General features: G+C 43.2%; 1 protein-coding gene across 1 annotated transcript in view; it reads left to right on the top strand.

Moving 5' to 3' along the window:
• WNK2 (WNK lysine deficient protein kinase 2) overlaps nucleotides 1-14,008 on the top strand; it is a 124,428-nt gene that overhangs the window by 72,482 nt on the left and 37,938 nt on the right. Inside the window, exons 16-18 of the mRNA XM_012651814.1 lie at nucleotides 3,153-3,323; nucleotides 3,427-3,472; nucleotides 4,025-4,144. Coding sequence (XP_012507268.1) covers nucleotides 3,153-3,323; nucleotides 3,427-3,472; nucleotides 4,025-4,144 — 337 coding nt within the window. The remainder of the gene's footprint in view (nucleotides 1-3,152; nucleotides 3,324-3,426; nucleotides 3,473-4,024; nucleotides 4,145-14,008) is intronic.

Here is a 14,008-nt window from a genome sequence, read left to right as displayed (position 1 = left end):
CACCCCCGCCCCACCCAGCTCTGCCTGCTCCCCTGCCCAGAGCCACCCGTCCCTGCCCATGCAGACTGCCCCAAGTCCGTGACACCTCACCTGTACTCCCCAGGGACCCACAGTGTCCCCAGCACCTGACCCCAGGCTAGGAATGGTGGGGGGTCTCGGGCCCTCAGAAATTATCCAGCTGAAAGCACACAAAGAAACAGGAGAAAAGGATACACTTGTGTTCCCCGAACATACTGGTCCATCTGTGACCCCCTCCTGGGAGGACGTTCTTCCCAGCCCATTGTTTGTGCCTGAGAAGTTTAGGAAGCCTGAGAAGTTGGGTTCTAAAGAAGCAGCCAGCAGCGCTGGCCTGTGCTGTTGCCCTCACTGCAGATGGCCACTGAGCGCCCAGAGTGGAGCTAGCGTGACCGGGACACAGAAGGTTAAATGGATTTTGATTCAGTAATATGAGTTGCCTCACCTGCCTGGTGGCTGCTGCATTAGAAGCCAAAGGAAGCTGCCCCCTTGGACTGTGTCCTCCCGGCCACCCCTGCCCCGGCTTCCTTAAGTCCCTACATTGGGCTTGCAAGGGAAGCCCTGGCTTTCTGCTGGGGCAAGTCTGAGCCTTAGTGTCTGCTCCATGGAGACGCCTTGTACAAACCCCTCCTGAAGCCCAGGCCCAGGGCACAGTCCCTCAAAGCATTAAAAAAGAAATTATTCTAACATTTGTTGAAACGGTCAGGAAGACTTTTTTCAGATCTATGGCCGTGGGAGAGAGAACAGACAACTGCAAATGCAGCAGAGACAGGTGCGGGTTGACAGCCGAGGAGCAGAGTGGGGGCGGTGGTTAGAAAATAGCCCAGAGGAGACATCCAGGTCAGAGCTTGGGCCTCAGAGTGGGGCTGAGCCATGTGGTCAGACGTGGAAGCCGGGGATCCTCACTGTACTCACTTAGCAGGGACTTGCTACAGCTGGGTGAGGCTGAGGACAGGACAGAGCCTGGTCGAGGGGAGAGTCCAAGGCGCCTGGTTGTGCTTGGGTCAGGGGTGAGCAGCTGGTTCCTTGGGTGCAACAGGAACAAACACAAGGTCCGCGCTCAGCCGCTGAAACGGTAGAACTCCCCTTCTCTCACCTTACTATGTCTTGCTGTGTATCTCATGTTACTTCATCCATACCTGTTCATTTATCATGAAGCGTCATAATAAAATGAATGTCTGTGAGGTTGTCACTGGGACTCTGGCTGTCACGCCGCCAGGTATGGCTTCCCATCCTGTCCCTGTCACTGCTTGCATTGTGCGTTCAGCACCCCCTTGTTTTTAATAGTTTTCTTTTGTGTCTTTGTGCACACGCGTGCACACGCACATCCCCGCACAGAAAGGGATGCAGCTGTTACTTGGTTGCGAGCTCTGTAAACAATGGCGTCAGATCAGGGTTTTTGAGTTTTGAGTTTTTTTCACTCAACCTTCTGATTCTCCTCTCAATTTATTGCTTTTTCTCTCATCTTTTTAAAACCAAGTGATCCAAGATACCTTTATGAAGTAAGCGTGATGCAAATACGCAAATTTGATCCATAAAAGCGCCTGTCCACGTGAGGCCTCTCTTGCGCGTCCCCCAGCCCCTCTCTCACCTGTCCCAGCCCCGGGATGCACGGGCTTCAGGGACAGCAGGTAAAAGGGTGTTTGGCCAGCTCCTCCCCACCATATGGACTGTCTTCCTCTGAGCATGGAGAGCCAGTGGTCCCTAAATGCTTTGTCAGAGGCTGGGCAGGGCCTTCAGTTCGTTGTCCTGCCCAGGACCCCCCACCGACCCCTGGCGTGGAGGAGGAGCTGTAGAGGTTTGGAGTTAACTGCCATTGATCCCAGGTTGTACCTGGACCCTGTGTTTTTTAGGTTTCTCTGTTTTGTTTTTACATTAATTTTAATCTCAGTATACTTAAAAAGACATACATAGCCAACAGGAAAACAATTTTCCAGTTGCTAAGGGGTTTACTTCAGTTTCATTTAGTGAAAGTTTCATGAAATTGGAATATTGCTTAAATTCTTGCACATGGCACCTGCATCTCAGCTGGATTCCCCAACTTTGACTGTATCATACTCCTCTTAGCCAACATTGAAATCACACACTGCACTAAGTTAAGAGGTGGACTACCAAACACAGCATAAGCCAGCTCCCGTCTGGGGGTGTGTGAGTGGTACTCCTGGGGGTGGTGTCTGGGGGCTCCGGGGAGCTCTGCTCTCCTTGAGGGGCAGATGGACCTAGCCCCGGAGGGACCTGAGAGGATGGATGCCCCATGCAAGCCCCAGGGCATCTCAGTGACCACAGAGGGGCATGGGTGGGAGAAAAGGGTCGGGGAGTGGACCTCACTGGGTGAGAGGACATGCTGTCCTCTTTCCTTGTTTGTATGGTTTTCTGAGATGCACAGTGTCCTATCTGCCTGAGTGGCTGCGGACGCAGCTGGAGCAGTATGTGAGCTGGGGGGCCGCATGCCCACAGCAAGAGGTGGGGACTGCAGATATGTCCTCCTGAGCCCCTGGCCTGGAAGCTGTGTGGTGTCCAGGCTGCAGTGTAGGACCTACCAGCACCTTCCCCTTGGCTATGGCAGGAGCTATTCGCTGGAGATGGCCACACCCACCTGTGTGCTAGGCCGCAGCTGAAGGCCACAAGCTGAGGATGGGAGAGCAAGGGGCTGCAGACACCAAGAGGTGCCATGTGGCCATCCTGCTACATGGCTTTGCTGTCCCTGAAGATACTTTTGTGCCCCCAAGGCCCCACCTTGTCTCTCACAACCACCTGGGTGGCTGTGTCCCAGATAGACCCCCTTCCCCTCCTTCTGGTCCCAGTCCTTGGCCCCCTCCATCCAGTGTACCCACCCGCCATGCCGATGGATGAACTGGCCTTGGGGTCTGCAACCAGCCCCCACTCGGAGCAGGGCAGTGTGGCCTGGGTCCTGTGCTCAGGAGGCCTACCCTCGAGCCACGCCATTCTCCTCCCTTCCTGAGGCTGTCTGCTTCTCTCGTTGAGCTGTCTAGCCCCTGACTCGGGGACCATGTCCCTTCACTGTGTGTTCCCCTGGGGCCTAGTGAGGGTAGAAATCAGTGAATCCCTGCTAAAGAGCCTGGCAACCCCAGCCCTGTGGCAGGTCCTCGCCAGCGGTGCTGTGCATCCATTTGCAGGTGGAGCACGACTTCATCCTGCAGGCCGAGCGGGAGACATTCATCGAGCAGATGAAGGACGTCATGGACAAGGCAGAGGACATGCTCAGTGAGGACACAGATGCCGACCGTGGCTCTGACCCGGGGGCCAGCCCGCCGCACCTCGGCACCTGTGGCCTGGGCGCCGGGGAGGTGAGAGGGTGAAGTGCACGTGGGAAGTGGCGAGAGCGTGGCAGTTGCACGGGTGGGCACTGCAGCTCAGTGGGTTGATTTCTGGCCCTTTTTCCTCACTCAGGAAAGCAGGCAGTCCCAAGCCAACGCCCCTGTGTATCAGCAGAACGGTGAGTCTGCCATCTTGGCCGTGCTCGTGCGAGCAGACAGGCCTTTGGAAAGAAGCATTTCCTTAACTTTCCTCCTCTCTTTTTCAGGAGTTCGATAAAAGCCCCACTGAGCATATAGCCAGGGGTTCAGCCATTGCACTGGGGAGGGTTGTGGGTGGGTGTGGTGACCAGGGTTCCCTGTCTGGGGACGGCTGCCCCATCTGAGGAGCTGTTGCCTGCTGACCGGCATCAGTGCCTTCATGGGTGGGGCCAGGGGCACTCCTGAGATCTCGGGCCACCCATGAGACATCCCAGGCTGGCTGTCTGCCCCTACCCTCTGGTGGGGGAGAAGAACAGATGGACGCCCCTCATCAAGGGGCCCAGGGCAGCCTGCTTCGGGGAGGGAAGCTATTTAGGATTATGACTGGGAAATGGGTTTTCTGCCTATATCTGTTCTGGCAAAAATCCCAAACAACTAAGTCCCCCAGATCCCCCTGTGGCAAGTCTGATGCAGGTGGTGGGGGTCACACTGGCCTCGCTCACTCAGCATGCTGTGTCTGTCCTGCCCTGCAGTCCTGCACACCGGGAAGAGGTGGTTTATCATCTGTCCAGTGGCCGAGCACCCGGCGCCTAAGGCCCCTGAATCTTCGCCCCCACTTCCTCTCGGCTCCCTGCAGCCAGAAGCCAGCCAAGGTAGGAGTGGCCAGAGCCCCCGTGAGCCCCTGCCCCAGGTAACGCATAGGCCTCCTGCAGATCACTTGGAGGGTGTGCGCCGTCGCCGGTACTCAGAGCAGCCTACGGGACTGTATCCCTGTCCCTGTTTTCCACCAAATCAGCCAAGTCAAGGCAGCATCCACTCTGGAGCCTGCCCTTTTATCTCCACCATGCAGGTGACACTGGTGGCTGCACAGGTCTGTGCTAAAGAGCTCTGTTGCCCTTTCTCACCCCTGTTATCTGGTGACTCCTCCTCCCTTCTCTATGTGGAGTACACCTGCAGCAGACGCACCCCTGCTGGTTCTGCTTTACTGAGGGGGAGCTGGAGTCCCTCTCAGCACTGAGACTGATTTAAAATTGTCCACACAGTGATCACTGTGCATTGGTTCCCCCTGCACCTGCTTATACAGATACCAGCAAGCTTACAGTTTGGGCTATCAGTTAAATCTTGATTTTATGGTCTTTTGGGAGGCTGAAAATAGTCACTTGAACAAATTTAAGGTTTAATCCTCTTTCAGTTGGCAGTGAAAAGTTACTGATTATATAACCTGAGTTAACATTGTGGTACATTCATGAAAAATATCTGTAAGTCAATTTTAATTTTGTATCACGTGTTTCCAGTGACTTTCATTATCTTTTAGAGATTTGTTCCCATGGGGAAAAAGTCAGGCTAATAATAAAATCCCAACAAAGCCATAAATGAGATAAGGTGATCTCTGGTGCAGGGCCTGGGCTCAAACTGGACTAAGTGATCAGGGAGAAACAGCCTTACATGCAAGATTCCATTTTAAAATAAGAATATGTTCGTGTATTACTTCTGGATTTTAATACACACATACCCAGTTATAAGATAAATTCCTATAAAAGTAAAGTTAACTTTTAGTATGATGTAGAGGTTAAGGAGACAGTGTAGTGTAGGGTTCAAAGAACAGAGTTAAACCTCTTTCCTTCATCTATGCACTGAGTGACCTCAGCAAATCTTTTAGACTCGGTTTCTTTTGCTATTAATACAAAAAAAGAAAAATTGGTGACAGATCTGTCAATTTGGATTAACAGTCTACTGAGGATGATGAAAAATGTTGGACAAATTATAAAAATCATCTGTGTGAAGGCATTCGAAGTCTGAACATAGTGGAGAATTACCCGGCCGTGGTCCGGGGAGGATGGAGGCACGGGATGTGAGCCAGGTTGGGCTCCTTTTCCCCAGGCATGTCTCCCATTTCTGCAGGAGTAGCTGAGAGGCTGTGTTGTTTCAGCAGCTTCACCAGGCTGTCGAACAGGGCTTAGAATCTGGGGCCCTATGGGTGGCCCTGCTGAAGCGTTGCATTAGAAGAGGAAGCTATCAAGAGGAAGGACACTGGCCTGCAGAGAGAGGAACCCACCTCAGGGCATGTCAGCCCCTCATTAGGGAAAGTCCTTTCTGCAGGAAGGAATATCATCATTCCAGGCCTCATGTGACTTGTACAAACAATATCTGACACATAGTAAAAAACAGCTAGGCAAAGAGTGGGGTTCTGGGTAAGATGGAGTAAGCACACACACCAGCCTTTCTTCCCACTGAACTGTAAGTCCTGGACAGATGTATGGCACAACTGTCTCAATACTTGGGAAAATATCAGCAGTGGGAAGACTGGTGAAGCACACCAGGATTCAAAGTACCACTGAGCCAGTGGTGAGTTTAGCACATTTTCCTGTGGTATGTCGTAGTCTGAACTCAGTGTGGCCTGAGGACCAGAAGTGAGCGCTCTGGTGCGTGCTGCCAGGGAGAGCTCCAGGAGAGACCCCCTAGTTCTAGCTCCCAGAGCAGGAAAGGAAACTCCTGAAGCTCAGAGAGAGGGGGAAGCCCATCCTCATTTTTTTTTCTTTTTTCCCCCTTCTCTTGCACCAGCCCCTAGATAATTCCATGGGGCAGCAGGAGGTGACAGGGGCATGTAGGAGACAAAACTATGACAAGGGAGAACCCGCCTCTTTGTTGAGGGGAGCCAGAGCTCTAGGCACACAGAACTAAAACCCATTGCTTTTTTTCTGTCTGTTCTCCTGCCACCTGGTCCTGCCTGGCACAGTCATGGAATTGGATGGTTTCTGGACAGAGGTTCAGAAAGGAGAGTCTCAGGGAACCAGGAAGTACCAGGGAGACCACAGAAAGGGAGGAGCTTGGGAAAGCAACCATAAAGTTGTTTATGGACTCCTGGGCTCACTCACTTTCAACCTGTGTGTGCATGGATCTGATCCTAATTAGCATATGAAAAACTTTAAGAACTGACTTAATAAATAGCTCCAACCCCACTGAGGTTCCAGGCTGGCCCCCAAGAGACACACACCTGTTTCAGATCAGATTAGTACTGTGGAGGCATTTAAAACTGAACTGACATGTAACCACAGCTCATAGAAGGCAGGTTGCAACTTGCAGTCTGAACCTAACCAGGTCAGTTGCCTGCTAAAGCAAAAATATTAACAGTCACCATAGGATTTAAACAAGACTCAGGATTTCATTAAATCATTCAAAATGTTCAGAATAGAATCCAAAATTATTTGGCAAAAGAAAAACCATGAAATTGCCAATTTGCATGGAAAAGGATAGCCAACATGTGCCAATGACAAGATGATGTAGATGTGGGGATGATCTGACAAAAACCTTAAATATGCCTGAACAAGCAGTCACAAACATTTTTAAAACAAACGTTAAAGTAGAAAGTATCTGCAAAGAAACAAGGTACAAAGGAAAAAAAATGGTAATTTTATCACTGAAAATTAAAATACCTGAAATTATCCAGTTGGAAAATAGGGAAAAAAGATAGAAAAAAAATCAACAGAGCCTTAAGGAACAGTAGCAAAAGATGTACCATTTGTGTCTTCAGAGTCCCAAAAGGAGAGGAGGAAGCATGCAGTGCTGAAAACATATGAAGAAACAATGCTAAAAACTTCTGAAGATTGGTGAAGGACATAAACCTACAGATTCAAGAAGCTAAGAAAACCCCAAATAATTAAACCCAAAGAAATTCATGTCTGGACACATCCTGATCAATCTGCTGAAAACTAAAGACAAAGAAAAAATTGTGAAAGCATCCAGAAAAAATGATGCATTACCTAGAGGGGAACAGCAATCCAAATGACTATAGATTTCTCACCACAGAGCATGGTGTCTAGAAGGAAGCAACACAGCATTTTCAAAATGTTGAAAGAAAAGAACTGTCAACCCAGAATTCTGTTTTCAGGACATATGTTTCCCAGGAATGAAACTGAAATAAGGCCATTCTCAAATAAGGAAAACTAAGAGAATTCATAGGCTGTACACCTGCTCTAAAAGAATTGCTAAAGATCTTCAGACAGAAGGGAAGTGATACCAGAAGGTAACTTGGAACATCAGGGTTGAAGGAAAAGCAACAGAAATGGTAAATAGCTGGCTGAATATAATAGACTATTCTTCTCTTGAGTTCTTTAAAACATGTCTGACAGTTGAAATTCAAAATTTATAACACTGTCTGATGGAGCTTTCGATGTATGTAGATGTAATGTATAACACAACTATGATATAGGGGGTAAAGGGACCTATATGTTTGTAACGTTTCTACATTTCAATTGTAGTGGTAAAATGCTGATTCTAAGTAGACTGTGAAAAGTTAAATATGTGTTTTGGAATTCCTGGAGCAACCACTAAAATGAATTGTACAATTAGATACAGTCAAAATCATAACATAAATTAAGATGGACAAAAAAAATTCAAATAGAAAGCCAGAAAGGAGAAACAAAAGTTTAAAGAGACAACTAAAAGAACTGAGAGGGGATATAAAACAGAATACAAACAATAAAATGGTAGACCTTAACCTAAATATACCAATAATGAAATTAAATGTAAACAGTCTTAACACGTCAATTAAGAGACACAGATTATGAGGATGGATAACAACAGCAACAACAACTTGACCTAAGTATATGCGATCTACTAGAAACCTTAGATATGGTGATATTGGAAGGTTAAAAGACAAAGTATCATAAAAGATAGCCCATGCAAACACAAGTCAGAAGAATGCTGGAGTGGCTATTTTAATTTTGGACAAATGACTTCAGAGCAAAGAAAATTACCAGGATTAAAAAGAGACATTGCATATTTATAAAAGGGTCAATTTATCAAAAAGACATAACACCCCTAAATGTGTATGCACCTAATAACAGAGCTTCAAAACTAACAGAACTGAAAGCAGAAATAGATGAATCCACAACTACAGTAATAGATAAAACTAGTAGACAGAAAATCAGCAAAGATACAGAAGAGCTGAACAACACCATCAACCAACTTGACCTAATTGACATTTATAGAACACTCAACAACTGAATATACATTTTTAAGTACTTAAAGAACAATTACCATATCCTGAGTTATAAAACAAAACTTAATACATTTAAAAGAGTTGGAATTATACCAAGTATGTTCTCTGATACAGTGTAATTAAAAATGAACACTTCTAAACAATCTATAGGTGAAAGAAAAAGTCTGAGGGAAAACTAGAAAACATTTTCAAATGAACAAGAATGAAAATATAACACATTAAAATTTGTGGGATGTAGCTAAAGCAGTACTTAGAAATTTGTAGCACTAAATGTTTAGATGAGAAAAGAGGTCTCAAGTCAATAATGCAACCTTCTACCTTAAGAAACAAGAAAAAACAGAGCAAAATAAATCCAAAGCAAGAAGAGTAAAGAAAATAAAGAGCAGAAATCAATGAAATTTAAACCAAACAACAGATAAAACCAATGAAACCCAAAACTGGTTTTTGAAAAAAATCAAAATGATCAACTTCTAGCAAGACTGACAGAGAAAAAGAAAACACATACAATAACAATATCAGGAATCAAAGAGATATATTACAGTAGATAAAGGCTGAAAGGATAAAACTGGAATGTTATGAACAAGCCTACAGACATAAATTAGACAACTTAGATAAAAGGGACTAATTCCTCAAAAGCTACAAACGTCTAAAATTCATCCAAGATGGAATGGATAGTCTGAATAGTCCTATACCTATTTAAAAGGATGAATTTGTAGTTAACAAATCCTACCCCTGAAAAAAGAATTCTCCAGGTCAAGAGGTCAAGATAGTTTCACTGGTAAAGTCTACCAAACATTTAAAGAAGATATAACACCAATTCTACACAGTCTCTTCCAGAAGATACCAGAGGAAAGAACACTTCCCAAATCATTTTACAAGACCAGCATTACCCTGATTTTAAAACCAAAGACAGTACCAAAAAAGGTAATCATAGATGAATATCTCTCATGAACATAGAGGGAAAATATTTTCAATGAAATATTAGCAAGTCAAATCCAGAAATACACGGAAAGTACAATATACCACGGGAAAGTGTGTATATCTTGGGAGGGCAATATTCAGGAGTCAATTAATCCACCATATTAATAGTCCAACAATGGAGAAAACACATGATCTTGTCAGCTGATAGAGCAAAAGCATTTGACCAAATACAATATCCATTCATGTTAAAAAATTCTCAGCAAACTAGCCAGACATGGTGGTGCACACTTGGAGTTCTAGCTACTTGGGAAGCTGGGAGGCTGAGGCAGGAACATTGCTTGAGGCCAGGAGTTCAAGGCTGCAGAGTGCTATGATTTTGTCTATGAGTAGCCACTGCACTTCAGCTTGTGCAGTAATAGCGACATCTTGTCTCTTAAAAAAAAAAAAAACAACTTACCATACTAGGAAAAGAAAGGAACTTTTTCAGTCTGATAAAAGTTATCAAAACCAAACAAACCTATAGCTAACATCATCATATTTAGTGGTGAAAGACCAGATGCATTCTCTCTAAGATTGAAAACAAGGCAAGGATGTCCATTTCTACCATTTTTATTCAACACCGAACTGGAAGTCTTAGCCAGACTTCAAGAGAGACAAGAAACAGAAATAAAAGGCATATCAATTAAAAAGGAAGAAATAAAACTATCCCTATTTGGAGATAATATGGTAGACAATCACATGGGTTCTGTAACAATAACTCCTAGAACTAATAAGTGAGTTTAGCAAGATCATAGGCTACCTGGTCGTCATCATACAAAAGTAACTGTATATTTCTATACAATGGAAATGAACAATTGGAAAACCACAAATTTGAAACCAATACCATTTACAGTAGCTCCAAGAAAAAGATATACATAGGTACAAATTTAACAAAACATACACAGAATCTGTATGCTGAAAATTACAAAGTACTGATGAAATGAATCAAAGATAACCTAAATAAATGGAGAAACATACTCTATTTGTGGATTGGAAGACTCAGCATAGCAAAAATGTCATTTCTCCTCAAATTGACTTATAGATTTAATACAATACCAATAAAAATTAAAGCAGGATATTTTTGTAGATATAGACAAGCTGATTCTACAATTTATATGGAAGTACATAGAATAGAGAAATAGCTCAAATAGGCCAGGTGTGGTGGCTCACGCCTGTAATCCTAGCACTTGTGAGGCTGAGGCGGCAAGACCATTTTGAACTCACGAGTCTGAGACCAGCTTGGGCAACATAATGACACTCCATTTCTACAAAAAAAATAAAAAAGTTGGGCATGATGGCGTGCACCTGTAGTCCCAGCTACTTGGGAGGCTGAGGCAGGAGGACTGCTTGAGCCCAGGAGTTTGAGGTTGCAGTGAGCTCTGATTGTGCCACTGCAATCCAGTCTGGGCAACAGAGTGAGACCCTGTCTCTAAAGAAAGAAAGAAAAAGAAAGAAAGAGCTAAAATAGTTTTGAAAAAGGAGAATCAAGTTACTGTAATCCAGACAGTGCAGTATTGGCAAAGGGATTAGCACATAGATAAATGGAACAGAATGGAGAACCAAAAATAGACCCACACAAATATGGCCGTTTGATTTTATTTTTGGCAAAGATGCAAAAGCAATTCAATGAAGAAAAGATAAAGTCTTTTCAATAAATGGTGTTGAAACAGTTGGCCATCTTTATGCAGAAAAGTAAACCTTGACCCTAAGTCTCACATCTTACACAAAAATTAATTCAGAATGGATCAAATGTAAAACACAAAACTATATAACTTTTAGAAGAACAGCAGAGAAAATCTTTGTGACCTGTGCCAGAAGTTCTTAGACCTGACACGAAAAATATCCCTAAAAGAAAAAATGGATAAATCAGACATTGTCAAAATTAAAATCTTTTTCTCTGCAAAAACCACTGTTAAGAGAATGAAAAAACAAGCTAAAGACTGGAAGAAAATAATTGAAAATCACATATTCAACGTAGTATTTGTACTCAGAATATATAAAGAATTCTCAAAATTCAATAGTAAGAAAACAAACTCAGTTAAAAAATGTTCAACTGACTTGAACTGACACTTCACCAAAGAGGAAATAAGGATGGCAATTAGCAAGCACATGAAACATTGTTCAATATCATTGACTACTAAGGAAATGCAAATTAAAGCAAAGCCACAGTGAGAGATCACTGCACACCTGTTAGAATGGCTAATCTGATAATACCAAATCTTGGTATGGATGTGGAGCAACTGGAACTCATAAATTTCTGGTGGGGATGTAAAATGACACAGCCATTCTGGATAACAGGCAGCTTGTTATAAGAGACACACTTACTATATGTTGTAGCAATTGCACTCCTCAGTATTTACCCTAGAAAAATGAAAACTCATGTTCACTTAAGCACCTATATAGGAATAATCAGTGCTGTTGATAATTACCCAATTGCCAAAACCAGAAACGACCCAATTATCCTGCAGTGGATAAACAGATAAACTGCGGTACTTTGAAAAAGGAACAAATTATTGGTAAATGCATCAACATGGGTGAAGCTCAAAGGCATTATACTGAGTGAAAGAAGCCAATCTCAAAAGCCTATGTACTATATAATTTCATTTATAATGACAGTTCGAAAAAAACTAAACTATAGAGATAGAGAACAGGATCAGTGCTTGCCAGGGGTTAGTAGAGTGCCTATAATGGGATAGTGCAAGGCAGTTTTTTGGGGTGATGGAATTGTTTCGTATCCTGAGTTTGGTGGTAATTATGTGAATATGTGTGTGTCAAAACTCACAGGACTCTACACCTAAGGAAAAAGTTCATTTTACTGCACGGTAATTTTAAAAGGTTTTTTTTTTTTTTTTTTTTTGAGTTTACATATGTTGAAAAAAATAACCAGGCAGATAATGAGGCAAGATAGAATCAAAGAAAAGCAGCTGAAACAACAGACAATAAAAGAGACCCCTCACACTTCTACTTTAGGCCAAGATGGAATAATAGGCACTGAACTTGTTTTCCTTCAGAAAACAACTAAAAAAGCATGAAAAATGCATGAAACAATGTTTTTCAAGGCTTTGAATATAAATCAATGGAGGACATCGATCTCTGAGAGACTGAAATAAAACCTCTACAATCAGTTTACTCTCTTGAAAAAGTTTCCATTCCAAAGTGGAGAAAGAAGAGTCCAGGCAGAGCTTAGCAGACTCTGGGGTAAGGAGACCAGCCTAAGAGTCTGAAGAGACTCAGGTGGCAAGAGTTTTCAGAGTGGAATTCTCGAGAAGAAAGAGCTGCACAGAGAGAAAAGTATGAAGATCACAAGAAGAGTCCCCTTGATTATTATTTAGGAGAATACTATGAGTGAGGAAACTGCCCGTACCAAGAAATGACCCAGCCCAAAGCATTAGAGCGAGTGGTAACCGAGAAATCACACAGGCCTGGGAATGTTCCTGCCAGCCAGCTGGAAAGCCTGAGAAGTCAAGGGGCATTGGGTAGAGTATGAAAAAGGAGCTTGCCTGAGTCATAGAGAATAATTAGCCCTAGACTAAATGCTCCTCTTATCCCACCCATCAGATCTTAAGAGCAAGGTCCGAACAGATCAAAATGTTTTACAGTAACTTAACTGCATCCCGCAACAGAGTTCAAGAATGTTCATAGTATTACAAATTCATTTAGCACCTAATAAGGTAAAATTTACATTATCTATCATCTAATCAAAGTTACCAGACAAGGCAACATAAGAAAAATCCCACATTGTAAACCAACCCATAATTGATACAGATACTAGAATTAGCAGACAAGCACATTAAGACAATTATAACTGTATTCCATATGTTCAAAAAGCTATAGAAAAGGAATGTAATTCACTACATTGACAAACTAGAAAACAACCAGAAAAAAATTCATATGATACCTCAATGATATCATAAATCAGAATGCAGAAAAGGTTTTGACAAAACCCAACAACTATAAACATCAGAAAACTTGGAATAGAAGGGAACTTCCTTAACTCAATGAAGGGAATGTACAAAATCCTACAGGTAGCATCATACTCAATGGTGAATGACTGAAACCTTCCCCCCTAAATCAGGAACAAGACAAGGATGTCTATTCTCATGACTTCTATTCATCATTTTACTGGAGAGTCTAGGCATTTCACAAGAAAAGGGCATAAAAGGCATCTGGATTGGAAAGAAACAACTTAAATAGTCCTTATTTACAGAAAATAATGTAGAAAATCCAGTGGAATCTCCAAAAAAGCTACTAGAACCAGTAAGTGAGCTGAATTGTAGCATACATGATCAATATACAAAAACATATTGTATTTCTGTATACTAACAATGATCAAAAATTAAAAGTCTAAAAAACGATTTTTTACTGTATATGAACTATTCAGGGTTAAACCTGACAAAATTTGTTCAAGACGTGTACAATGAAAGCTACAAAACAATGCTGATGGAAATTTAAGAATGTCTAAATAAGTACTCTGTAGTTGGGTGAGAAGACACAATATTGTTGCAGTGTTAATTCTCCCTAAATTGACCTATAGAGTCAATGAGCTGCAGCCAGA

This window comes from Propithecus coquereli, unplaced genomic scaffold (genome assembly GCF_000956105.1).
Source record: "Propithecus coquereli isolate 6110/MARCELLA unplaced genomic scaffold, Pcoq_1.0 Scaffold370, whole genome shotgun sequence".
NCBI classification, from domain to species: Eukaryota; Metazoa; Chordata; class Mammalia; order Primates; family Indriidae; genus Propithecus; species Propithecus coquereli.
The sequence above is the reverse complement of the archived record's forward strand: the minus strand, read 5'-3'. Positions and strand labels throughout refer to the sequence as shown.